Source organism: Paroedura picta, chromosome 3 (genome assembly GCF_049243985.1).
Source record: "Paroedura picta isolate Pp20150507F chromosome 3, Ppicta_v3.0, whole genome shotgun sequence".
In the NCBI taxonomy this organism is placed as follows: domain Eukaryota; kingdom Metazoa; phylum Chordata; class Lepidosauria; order Squamata; family Gekkonidae; genus Paroedura; species Paroedura picta.
Genome location: NC_135371.1, coordinates 5072446 through 5085754, shown reverse-complemented (window position 1 = coordinate 5085754; position 13309 = coordinate 5072446). Strand labels below are relative to the sequence as shown.

The 13309-nt window shown below is 46.3% G+C and overlaps 1 protein-coding gene across 1 annotated transcript; it reads left to right on the top strand.

Annotated features, from left to right (window-relative positions):
- Window positions 1-4923: 4923 nt before the first annotated feature.
- Window positions 4924-12322, top strand: LOC143833858 (vomeronasal type-2 receptor 26-like). Its single transcript, XM_077330084.1, has 4 exons — window positions 4924-5190; window positions 7983-8210; window positions 9343-9469; window positions 11073-12322. Exons 1-4 carry the CDS (start codon window positions 4924-4926, stop codon window positions 11969-11971), a joined length of 1521 nt encoding a protein of 506 aa, XP_077186199.1. The 3' UTR covers window positions 11972-12322.
- Window positions 12323-13309: the final 987 nt, after the last annotated feature.

Sequence of the window (13309 nt, the reverse complement as noted above, 5' to 3'; positions counted from 1 at the left end):
CCAAGTCCTATGAGAAAAGGCTAATGTGGCGATCCCCAACCTGTGAGCCGTGGACCACATGTGGTCCGTCGACTAATTGGAGGTGGGCCGCGAAGGACGCCTTCTCCCCCCCCCCGGCCCTTTACTTCATCCCCCCCGGCCCTTTACAACACACTTCGGGTGTCCTTGTCTCCCATCACTCCCAGATGGGACTATCTCGTTGCAGAGAAACAAGCTCAGTGTTCCCACTGATTTGTCATTGTCATGAGTTAAAATTCCCATGAAAATAAAATCTTCCTTATGTTCATTGTTGTGGCATGTCTGTCTCTTATTTTGAAGGGATGTTTAAACATTACCATAGCGATCAGAGAGCGTTAGGGCAGTGGTTGAGAGTAGAGGAGTAAACTACCCCCCCCCCACCGGGCCTCAGTAAAAGGCGTTGAGTGGTCCCCGGTGATAAAAAGGTTGGGGACCACTGGGCTAATGGACCTGGGAATGTTCAGCCTTGAGAAGAGGTGATTGAGAAGGGACAGGTATGGTTCATGTTGCTCTGCTCCTTCTCCCGGCGTGCCCCACATCTAGATTGGTAATGATACATCTTCACTGCCCCTTCTTCCTGAGTCATTTCTTAGTCATTCCATTCTTCCTTAGTCATTTCATTTCTTACTTCTTCTTACATGCACATGTTCGTGTCAATGCAGCCAGTCTATAATTTGTCTTGTATGTGAATGCCAATAAAACGGAATGCTTTGGTTTTGAATATCTGTTTTCTGCCTCGGATTCCTAAAAGGGGATAATTACCTGGCATATTCTGGTGAAAAGTCTCACAAGTTACCCCCTCTCGCTAGGGTTGGGTGCTTCGGCCACCAAAGTGGACATCGGCACCTGAAGCAGCCACCGACGCAGCATGGGGGGGAGGGCGGCATGGGCACCAGTATGCCAGACGGTGCATGCATGCGGGAGCAGAGCTCTGTGCCTGCATGCGTGCGCTGACTGGCGTGCCCGCACTGCCCCTTCCCCACACACCATGGTGCTGGCTGCTTTGGGCGTGGATGGACGCTTCGGACGGCCCAAATTAAGAGCATTTTGGGTAACACTGCTTGCGCAGGGGATCGCTTGATGCGACTTGTTCACAAGGCCTATTTTCCAGTAACCATTTTCGAATCAAACTTTCCATGAAGAAGAAGAAGAAGAAGAAGAAGAAGAAGAAGAAGAAGAAGAAGAAGAAGAAGAAGAAGAAGAAGAAGAAGAAGAAGAAGAAGAAGAAGAAGAAGAAGAAGAAGAAGAAGAAGAAGAAGAAGAAGAAGAAGAAGAAGAGTTGGTTCTTATATGCCGCTTTTCCCTACCCGAAGGAGGCTCAAAGCGGCTTACAGTCGCCTTCCTATTCCTCTGAGCCACACTCCAGACAATTGTCTGCCATGTCTTAATGCTTATACAATACCTGGCCCTGTTTTCCCTGAAAAGTTAGGCCAAGTTTATGAAGCCCTGTTGGTAGTTCTTGCAAACATGTTGTCTTCATCTCCGCACCTGCGGTCAAACCCAAAGAGGGAGTAGAGGGCGGTGGAGATGCTTTCCCTTATTATTATTGAAATCATGGTGCTTTATTTTGCATCTCAACAAAGCTCCGGGGATTTCTCTAACGTTTGTTTTGAAACCAGCAATATAGACATGAGACCCAAGAGCTAGTACACGTAACATCTTGCAATGGGATTGGAAAATGTGATGCATAAAACCTCCTCTCCCAATTCGTTTGAGGGATGGGATGTTTGGCGGGGACAGAAACTGTGTCAAAGTGAAGCTTGCGATCCTTCCCTTTCAGTCTGACCAAGCCAAGGCAGGACGGCCCAAGTGGTTGCAGCATTGATCTCGCCAGGGGATCCTGCAGCTCCTTCTGTCAGTCTTCGAGAACAGGCTGTAGGGAGCTGAAAAAGTGCACATGGGCAGAGAATGGTCTTCCTTCTGGTTTTGCTGCTGCTGCTGGTTCCTCTGACAGCCTGCAAGGCAGGGAGAGCCAGATGCCCATTCACTGGGACAATGGATGAACCCAAGCCCTTTAATTGCTTTCGAACAGGAGACTTCATCATTTCCGGACTTGTCACTTTAGTGGCTAATAAAAGTCCATCACCAAACCTCAGGAAGCCTCCCTTTTTAAAAAACAGGTGGTAAGTCAGCCTTTGGTGAATCTTTTCAGTGTATGTGATGGAACACAATTTGGGGTTCTTTCTTATTAACACGTAGCAATGTGCTGTTTTGCTTCTCTTTCCTGCATTTAATAAGTGAGCAAATATTCCTAAGCGTTTTCCACTGCCAAGAATCTGGGAGGAATGCACCTGACAAAGTCCTCTCAAACAGGAGAAGACATGGAGTTGGTGAGCTCCCCTCCTAACTACCATAGGTCTACCACAGGTCTCCCGGAAGGGTGATTTGTAAGCATTGTTCCTCCAAGGGAAACAGAGGACCCAATCCATGTCCTTACACAATGAGTAGTGGGCGGATTGAAGCCCAATTCTAGATAGGCTCTGTGAACTGTGCTTCTGTTGGAATCAGAGGGACTTGCATTTGAAGGGGGGGGATGTGTATGGTCAGACTGGCAATTAGTATGTGAGAGAACCTCTTTCTGGTTCTCTCACATCCCTCTTTCTCTTGCTAGGCAGCCCTGATAAACTTGACTGTGAACCAATGCAAGCTGCATCAATCCTAGGAAGAAGATTCTGTATTCTGATAGGCAACCCGGCACTGGGAAACTGCCCCCAAGGCTACTGTGTGATAGAGAATCCAGGTGCTGGAGTGTGGCTCAATGGAGGAATCTTTGCTTTGCGCACAGAAGGGCCCAGATTCAATCCCTGGCACCTCCAGGGATGAGGGACGAGGCAGAAAGGCCACAGCCTGAGATCCCGGGGAACTGTGTAGGCAATTCTGACTTTGTTGGAGCAGAGGTTTGCTTCAGTTAAAGGCAGCTTAGTCTGTGTTCCTGTGTGTTCACCTTCTTGGCTGCCACTAGTTCAGCCAATCCCCAAACAAGACAAAACAGACACTGACAGTCTTCAAGCAAAGGCTGGATGCACACTTTTCTTGGATGCTTTAGGATGCTCTGGGCTGATCCTGCGTTGAGAAGGGGGTTGGACTAGATGGCCTGTATGGCCCCTTCCAACTCTATGATTCTATGATTCTAAGACAAATCTCCATATTATCATCCCTGCCAACCATCAAAACTGCATCGGTCCATACCAGCTTAAGGCATCGACATGATAGCCCCTGATAATATGACAGGTGTATATTTATTTATTTATTTTATTTAGATTTTTATACCGCCCTTCCCTACAGCTCTGGGCGGTTTACATAAAACATATAGAACGTATGTTTACATTTCCTAGGATGGATCTAAGACTGAAATGGAATCTCCTTGCCTTCTCATTGGCTGTTCACGAGATCAACCAGAATCCCAGGCTCTTGCCTCATAATACCACCCTGGGCTACACCGTCTATGAGAACACTTTCAATCCCAGGGTGACGTACGATGCTTTGATAGACCTGCTTCCCTCTGGCCAGGAGACCATCCTAAACTACCAATGTGGCAGAAGGAATCAACTGCTGGCTGTTCTTGAAGGGTCTCAGTCTGACATCTCCATTGACGTTTCAATCTTCTTGAGCACCTACAAGGTCCCTCAGGTATGAACCAGGGATGGGGCTACTATCTCTGAAGACGCATGGATGGACTTTGAAAGGTTTCTGGATCAGATCAAAATAACTTTTAGGAGAGTTGAGAGGGGGTTGAGAGAGGATTCAGTTCCTCTGGTGGTTTATTTGCATCCCTCCAGACAAGGCTTTGAAACCCACTTAGTTGACCCGGGGAGCAGCAGGTAGACAGAATTTTAGACGGTTCATATGCATCTTCTTGGCAAAGCTGAAAATGTTTGGAAGAGCCGGCTGGTGCAGTAATTGGAAGGCCAATCAGGATGCCTCCTCATGCATCTACCTGTGGGTCAAGGACTGGCCAGGATGGCTGAGTATGGAAATCTAGAAATATGGACTTTTAAAGCTTCCTTAGAGCAGAAGTTATTTTGTATGGGAGAACTTCTACATCAAGGTGATTTGCCTTGTGTTTGTTTTTTTCCTAACGAAACCTTTGATGTTATTTCTAGGATTCCTTCCCAAAGACCTGCTGAGGGGTGCAGGCCCTGGGTTTTTATGGTTCAAGGTCATATTGAGGGCAAAACCTCTCCCCCACTTAGGATGCTGGGAACTCAGTTCACCACTGTGCCTGAGATCTCCATCAGAAAAGTTCTAAGCTGAAAACAATCCCTGCCATTCTTCCTTTCTCATTTACTCTCTATTGACATTTGTTTCAGATGAGTTCCAAATGTGACTTTTCCCCCCCATTAGGTCAGTCATGATTTTCGTTTGGCAGCTTTCAAGGATAAAACTCAGTTTCCTTTTCTCTACCAAATGTTTCCACCAGAAGAAGCCCAATACCTGGGGATTGTCAGACTGCTCCTGCATTTCCGATGGACGTGGGTTGGCCTTTTTGCTCCCGGCAGCGCGGAAAAGTTCAAGGGAACTTTAACATCCCTCATGCTTAGGAACGGCATCTGTGTTGCCTTTGCAGTGAGCATTTCAGAACATGGTGTTGGCTTCACCAACTGGGCAGACGTAAGAGTGCAACGCTTAGTTTCATTTCTCTCTCAAGACCAAGTCAATGTCTTTGTTTTCTACGGAGATGTTGAATTCATGATGTATGTTGAATTGCTCATCCGAAGAATTGAACATTACAGGAAACTCAGGGGGGGTAAAGTTTGGATCACAACTCCTTTGTTGGACTCCCTCATCAGCTTGACTTGTTCTCCCTCCCCCTTTGAGATCCCTATGCACGGATCTCTCTCCGTCGTGACCCAGAGAAAGAAAAGGATGATGTTTCACTATTTACAAGTGTGTAACCCACTTGTCATGGAGTTTATGGAGAAAGGATTTGCTCGCTTCATCGCAAAGCCAGTTTGGTCTGGGAGGGGCCACCTGAGATTCAGAGAGAAAGAGGAGCTGCAAGACAGGCCCTGGGAGGTCCTCAAAGAACTCTTGCCCCCCAGGGCCTACAAAACATACACCTCCATCCAGGCGGTGGCCCATGCCTTACATGCTGCCTACTCCTCCAGGTCTCAGAGGATGATGAGGGCTGGTGGAGACCGTCTGGAACATGAGCGAATACAGCCATGGCAGGTATCCATTTCTCCGGGAATTAAAAATACTAATCAGAAGTTGATCTTTGAAATGATTATTGTAGATCTAGAATGAGGTACCCCAACACTGGGATACTGCGGCCTTTAGCACATTTCTGAACCAAAATCAGTTTCTGACTGTCTTGGGAATACTGTCCTTTTTGCTGAATTTAAGACAAATGATCCTCATTAGAAGAAGAAGAGCTGGTTCTTATATGCTGCTTTTCTCTACCCGAAGGAGTTTCAAAGCAGCTTACAGTCGCCTTCCCTTTCCTCTCCCCACAACAGACCCCCTGTGAGGGAGGTGAGGCTGAGAGAGCCCTGAGATTACTGAAGAAGAAGAGTTGGTTCTTATATGCCACTTTTTTCTACCCAAAGGAGTCTCAAAGCGGCTTACAGTCGCCTTCCCTTTCCTCTCCCCACAACAGACCCCCTGTGAGGGAGGTGAGGCTGAGAGAGCCCTGAGATTACTGAAGAAGAAGAGTTGGTTCTTATATGCCACTTTTTTCTACCCAAAGGAGTCTCAAAGCGGCTTACAGTCGCCTTCCCTTTCCTCTCCCCACAACAGACCCCCTGTGAGGGAGGTGAGGCTGAGAGAGCCCTGAGATTACTGAAGAAGAAGAGTTGGTTCTTATATGCCACTTTTTTCTACCCAAAGGAGTCTCAAAGCGGCTTACAGTCGCCTTCCCTTTCCTCTCCCCACAACAGACCCCCTGTGAGGGAGGTGAGGCTGAGAGAGCCCTGAGATTACTGAAGAAGAAGAAGAGTTGGTCCTTATATGCCACTTTTTTCTACCCAAAGGAGTCTCAAAGCGGCTTACACAACAGACACCCTGTGGGGTGGGTGACGCTGAGGGAGCCCTGATATTTCTGCTCAGTCAGAACAGCTTCATCAGTGCTGTGGGGAGCCCAAGGTCACCCAGCTGGCTTCATGTGTTGAAGCGCGGAATCAAACCGTAGAAGTCCTCACTCCTAACCACTACACCAAGCTGGCTCTCTCAGGGTTCCCTCTGAGTGCCCATTTAGTCATCCTTCTTCATCTTTACCACATTCGCTTCTGTCCAGAGTCCTGCCTGGACTGGCTGGGATGCAGAGCGGAACAGTGTTGATTTTCCACATACCTCAAGAAACGTTGAAAGACCCAATTCTTAACAAGGGGTTGCCATTCCTCACTCAGGAATCTTGACACACCTTTTTAGGTACCTCCGGTGCCTGTCCGCATTTTCAGTCATGGCAACTTGCTCTTAAGGAATCCGTTCTGGGCCAAGGAAGGGCTGTGGCTCAGCGCCAGATTAACCCTTTTGAGCGCAGGAGGTTTTAGGTTCAATGCTTGGGATCTCCAGCTGGAAGGACAGTTTGCTGGACAAAGTATAGGGAGAGACCTTTACATTCCTGGGGAGCTAAAAAGAGCGTGTATGTTCAGATACAATCTGGGGCTACTGAGCCATTGTCAACATGTGATGGTATTTCCAGCCTTCCATTTTTCCAACATAGCACTAGCCACATTCTTGCTACCATATCTAGGATGGTGTAGTGGTAAGGAGCGGTGGCTTCTAGTCTGGCAAGCTAGGCTTGATTCCCCAGTTTGGTGTGGTAGTTAGGAGTGTGGACTTCTAATCTGGCATGCCACGTTTGATTCCGCACTCCCCCACATGCAGTCAGCTGGGTGACCTTGGGCTCGCCACAGCACTGAGAAAGCTGTTCTGACCGGGCAGTGATATCAGGGCTCTCTCAGCCTCACCCACCCCACAGGGTGTCTGTTGTGGGGAGAGGAAAGGGAAGGCGACTGTAAGCCGCTTTGAGCCTCCTTTGGGTAGGGGAAAGTGGCATACAAGAACCAACTCTTCTTCTTCTTCTTCTTCTTCTTCTTCTTCTTCTTCTTCTTCTTCTTCTTCTTCTTCTTCTTCTTCTTCTTCTTCTTCTTCTTCTTCTTCTTCTTCTTCTTCTTCTTCTACATGCAGCCAGCTGATTGACCTTGGGCTCATTTGATCAAGCAGACCTATCAGAGCTCTCTTAGCCTCCCCTCCCTCTCAGGATGTCTGTTGTGGGGAGAGGAAGGGAAGAGAAAGCTTCCTCGGGTAGCAAAAAGCAGGGTATAAAAACCAACTCTTCTTTTACAAGCAAAAACATTCTTTGTCACATTTTACAGAGAAAACAGCCTGCCTAAAATCAGATTAACAAATACTATAATCCACTAGGATGAATTCAAGTGGGTAGCCGTGTTGGTCTGAAGGAGCACAATAAGCAACCAAACGGTCCCGCAGGTAAGTAGGACCCAAGCCGCGTATTGCCTTAAAGGTTAATACCAACACCTTAAACTCTCTCAGAAAGGGAATCTTAGTCACCCAAAGTGAGAATGACAGAGGAGGAATGATTATCTGAGGAACGCAGGGGATGGTCTGGATTCACCAGTGGAGGATTTCTTGTATTGATCAACAGAAAAGCATGACCCACTGTAGATCTGAGGATATGGCTCTGGCTCTGGATCATTTCATTGAAAACCAAGCCAGTTTGGTGGTTATGTGTTGGACTAGGGTTTGGGAGACACAGATTTAAGTCCTTGGTCTACCACAGAACCTTCATCTAATTACTCCCTCTTAGCCCAGCATGCCTCAGTGTTTGGGAAGAGGCAACAGTTGTGCTGCCACGAAGAATTTTTCATTGCTTACTTAGAGCAAAGCAATGTCGAAACACCTAAATGTATGAAAGGGACCAAGAAGAAGAATACCACAGCTGCCACCAGTTTGCAGAAGAATCTTCTGTCTTCTAAATGCTGTTCTCTCTGTGATTCTAGCTTCATCACTTCCTGAGACACCACCAATTTCCCAACACTTCTGTGCATGGGATGCATTTGGGTGAAAATGAGCACCTCGAAGCCAACTTGGACATTGTCAACACAATAATCTTTCCCAACTTTTCCATCTTGAGCATGAAAGTTGGGAGTATCGAAAGACAGGCCTCGGAGGAGCCAAGGCTGACTATGGATCAGGATGCCATTGTGTGGCCGCCCTGGTATAAGCAGGTGGGGAAATTCATTCAGCCCTTTCTATATTTATCAAGGCTGCCTAAGATATAAAGTTCTGTGTCGTGCCAAACACGACACCTCCATAAGAGTCTTATAAGTCTTCCATTTAAAACAATAATCAAATTTGTTATCAATAAGCCCATAACATGTAACATTGAATCACACGGATATTTCATGAAGACATAGGTCCATTCCGCATTACTTTAATGTAGAAGAAGGCTTGCAATTTGTAAATGCTACTAATTTGCAGTTCCACATGACGTCGCACACAATCTGCAACACTCCTGAAACAGTCCCGCAAAAAGCGATTCGTTGTAGCGCTTAAAGGGAAATTGGGAAAAGTGCATTCACCCTCCGAAAAGCGCTACACTCTTGCAAACAATCTGCAACACTAGCGAAAAAGACCTGTGCATTCCCATTGTTGCGGTTCCAACAAAGTCCCTCCCCCTGGCTCTCTCCTCCAAACTTCCGGCGAAGCGATCGCCATTTTTTTTTTCGGAGCGAGCAGAAAGCAACGAACCGGCGAGCCTTCATTCACCCAGCGAGGCTTCTCCGGCTATAGTCCCTCCACAGAAGTGCTTTAAAGCTCCCCTAAGTCCCCAAGGACAATACAGCCCCGTTTGCAAGTTCCCTTTATTTTCGGCTGAAAATCGCGCCTGTACGGGGGGGATTTTTTTTTCCACTCAGGGGAGCGTGGTAATGATGACTTGCCAGCTCACACACCAGCTAGATGGATCTCTACGTTAGGAGGAATCAAGGCATGGTTGCAACGTGTGTTTTTTTTTAAACTGTTCTTAAAGGGAAAAGGGCTTTTCGGGAGCATGATAACAACAGCCCATTGGCTGTTCGTTTGATTGACGGCCAGGGGCGGGACAAAGCACAGAAAAAATCGCTTCCTTTCTAGCGATTTTTGCTAGACCGGAAACCTGTGGGAAATTATTGAAACGCTACTGGATTCCACTATAAAGGCAGGTATGCGTAACGCCGAGATTGCACTTTTAAAAATAGCGTTTTCGCGTTGTGGAACCAATTGGCAACATTGGTCCTTGTGCAGAAACACCCATAGATATTATTGCCAAATGAATTAGTTCTTCTTGCCCCAGATAACGCTCCTTGTCTTTCTCTGCAGCCACTGCCGGCTTCCAGGTGTACCAAAAGCTGCCTCCCTGGATATGTGAAAGTGGTCCTAGAGGGTAAACCCATCTGCTGCTATGACTGTTCTCCATGTGGAGAAGGAACCATCTCCACTCAGGAAGGTGAGTGATGGCAGAAATGGATATCCCCTTGGGTGTGCAACAAATAATCAGTCTGTAGTTTTATGAGTGTTGTTCTAGAACTCGGTGGACTAGTCTTTTCCAATTTTCAAAGGAAAGACCTCATGGGGAAAGGCTACTGGGTAAATTGTGGTCTGTGAGGAGAAAAGCTCGGCGCCATTGGCTTATGTCACTTTCAATGGCTTTTGTGGTTGATAGAACCTGGTTGCCCTTCATTATTAGGATAAGCTTTGCCCTTCATTATTAGGATAAGGCACCTTTAAGATCAACAAAGTTTTATTCAAGGCTTTCGTGTGCATGCACGCTTCCACAGACAATGGACCAAGAATCATAAGACTGTGCTGGGGGATTATGCCATACCATTCTGGTTACCAGCCATTTTCAGCCATCCACACTGAGTTCGGTGCTCCATGGTGTGGGACGGGATTTAATTTTTCCCCCAGTCAGCTGGATATTGCCATCTTTTTGTGGGTGCCATGTGTTTTAAAGGGTTTTTTTTTACATATGTTTTTATTGGTTATTATGTGACTTTTCTTTTTTGTAAACCTCCACGAGACAGTTCTCTGGGAGTGTGCGGTATTGAAGTCTAAACATAAATAAAGTAAAATAATAAAATAAAATATGAAGGAGGCCTCCTTCTCTTCCGCCGGATGTTTCAGCAGTCTAAGATGGGGGCCGTGGAGGCATGGGGGAAATGAAGCCATCTTCTTCTGTATCAGACCATTGGTCCATCACAGTTGTCCACCCAGACAAGCAGTCCCTGAGAAAGGTCTTTCACATCTATTACATTATCCCTTAAGCTGGAGATGTTGGGGATCCCTGTCCCCATCCCTCATTTAAAAAAAAAAAAGTGGTGTATTATCATTGATCTTATTGTGGGTGTAATTTTGACACTGACCTGTAAGCAAAACTCTTAATCAAAAAATATTCTTTGACTGTTGCAGTTGTTCTAATAGATGCACATTAGAACTGGTACCGGTCCATGGATCAGTCGCTACCGGACCGTGGCTCCTCTTCATCCTCCTCCCCAGCTGCTGCCTCACGGGCTGCCCTGGCATTCTGTCACCGGCTCACCTTTGGTGCTCTCCAGCGGCCGCCATGGTTAGGGCTCACCCTTGGCGTGGCACTGCGCAGCTGCTGCTGGCAGCGCCCCCCAGTGGGCGGCGGGAAGTCAGGGGCACCGGCGGGAAAGCAAGTGGAGCAGGGGATCAGGCGGCAGCAACATCCCTTGGCAAAAGACTACCTCCCACCCCCCGAGCCTCAGAAAAATTGTCAAGCATTGACCAGTCACTGGTAATAAAAAGGTTGGGGACCACTGATTTAAACATGGTTGTTGTCCTGTGTGGGTATTTTTATTGGGTGAAGGAACAGGTATTTTTGTGTTCCTGAACTTGTTAACTTGCTAGCACCTTTGAACCCTAAGACAGATAGGACAGGGAATGCCATAAATGTCTGTGTGTGCATGTTAATATAGACATAAATATTTCCCTTGATGGAATCTGGCTTTATGGAAAGCAAAGGAGTACACATTTTGGTGCGTGTGAATGAGATAAAGACAATGCTCATGTCCCTTTTTTCCTTCCAGATGCAGAACTTTGCACCAATTGCCCTGAAGATCAGTATCCCAGCCTGGACCACACTCGATGCATTCCCAAAGAGATTACTTTCCTTTCTTATGAGGAAACTTTGGGGATTGTCCTTGTTGTTTTGGTGCTCTTTTTCTCCATGGCCACACTTTTAATTCTAGGAATCTTCATTAAATATACAGACACCCCAATAGTCAGAGCCAACAACCGAGACCTCACCTACATTCTTCTCACCTCAGTCCTGCTTTCCTTTCTGTCCTCCATTTTATTCATCGGCCAGCCAAGGAGGGTGACCTGCCTTCTCCAACAAACCACTTTCAGCATCATCTTCTCTGTTGCTGTGTCTACTCTTCTGGCTAAAACGATCACTGTGGTGGTGGCCTTCATGGCCACCCAGCCAGGGAACAGGATGAGGAAATGGGTGGGGAAGAGTCTGGCAAAGTCCATTGTCCTTTCTTGTTCCACTGTTCAGATTGGCTTCTGTGCCCTCTGGCTGGGCATCTCTCCCCCTTTCCCAGAGTTTGACATGCACTCCCAGCATGGACAGATCATACTGCAATGCAATGAAGGGTCTGTGGCCATGTTTTATGGTGCCCTGGGCTACATGGGCTTCCTGGCTGCCATCTCCTTCACAGTGGCCTTCCGGGCCAGGAAGCTTCCTGGGGGCTTCAATGAAGCCAAGCTGATCACCTTCAGCATGCTGGTCTTCTGCAGTGTTTGGGTGTCCTTTGTGCCCACCTACCTGAGCACGAAGGGGAAATACATGGTCGCCGTGCAGGTCTTCTCCATCTTGGCCTCCAGTGCTGGGCTGCTGGGCTGCATCTTCCTCCCCAAATGTTACATCATTGTAGTGAGGCCTGATCTGAATATCAAGGATCACCTCATGATGAGATGTTAAGATGGAATTTGATTCTTAGGACAGTGTTTTTCATTGCTGGTATGCTAATGCCTGTGTTGTCTGTGAACCCACCTTACAAGTGATCTATCTGAGATCCTATTGAGGGAAATTTCCTTCACATGCATTGTAACAGTTAAAATCCTCATGGTAAATGCCTAAGAACTTATGAATGGCCACCTTAGGATACGTGTTGATCTCTACTTGCTTAGTCATAGAATCATAGAGATGGAAGGGACCTACAAGGTCCAACCCCTTGCAGAATGCAGAAGATCCACAACTACCTGCCCACCCATGGTCACCCCAATATCATGCCCATCTATAAGGAAATATGAATAAAGAATACTTTATCTATCTTGCTTAAAGTTCTTATTAATCTTGCTTGTAGTAAATATAAAATGTTTTGGTGCATTCACCTTCAGTTATATTTGACAAAATATATAAGGTTTATATAATTTTTATAAGGTTAGCCCACTACTATAGTAAAGAGATCACAAGTGCATTTAAATAATTCCAACCTTTAGGTTTATCTAACCACTTGGGTTTAGAAGAAGAAGAAGGAGTTGGTTCTTATATGCCACTTGTCTCTACCCAAAGGAATCTCTACCCAAAGACTTACAGTCACCTTCCCTTTCCTCTCCCCACAACGGACACTCTGTGCGGCAGGTGAGCCCTGATATTCCTGCTCAGTCTGAAAGCTTTATCAGTGCTGCAGCGAGCCCAAAGTCACCCAGCTGGCTGCATGTGGGGGAGTGCAGAATCAAACCTGGCTTGCCAGATTAGAAGTCCACACTCCTAACCACTACACCAAGCTGGCTCTTTAACCACTGAGAGGTAAATGAGTACAGAAAATGAGTAAGAACTTATTCTGTAAAACTGAATCTGAAGTAGATTTTGGTACAGTCAAACTATTATTATATTTATGTTCATGTTCATGTTCATGTTCATGTTCATGTTCATGTTCATGTTCATGTTCATGTTTATGTTTATATACCGCCCTCCCTGAGAGCTCAGGGAAGTTTACAGGAAACAGGAAAAGATACAGATAACATGTAGTAACAGGTGATAACAGTAATAGCATTATAACAATAATAACTTAACATGATCATAACAATAACATTAAAAAATAGAAACTGCAAGAGCCTCATCTCAACTCTTAACTAGTATTAGAAACTGCTGTTTTACACAAAAGAATAAATGATTTCCACAAGGGCTACATGAGATCAGTCGTTAACAGTTACGGCCAATGTAGAACATATTACCACTACAAACCTTCCAAGAGAAGACACTATGACACTCACAGACTGGGCAAGGAGGGTATTAATCAGAGATGCCACAAAA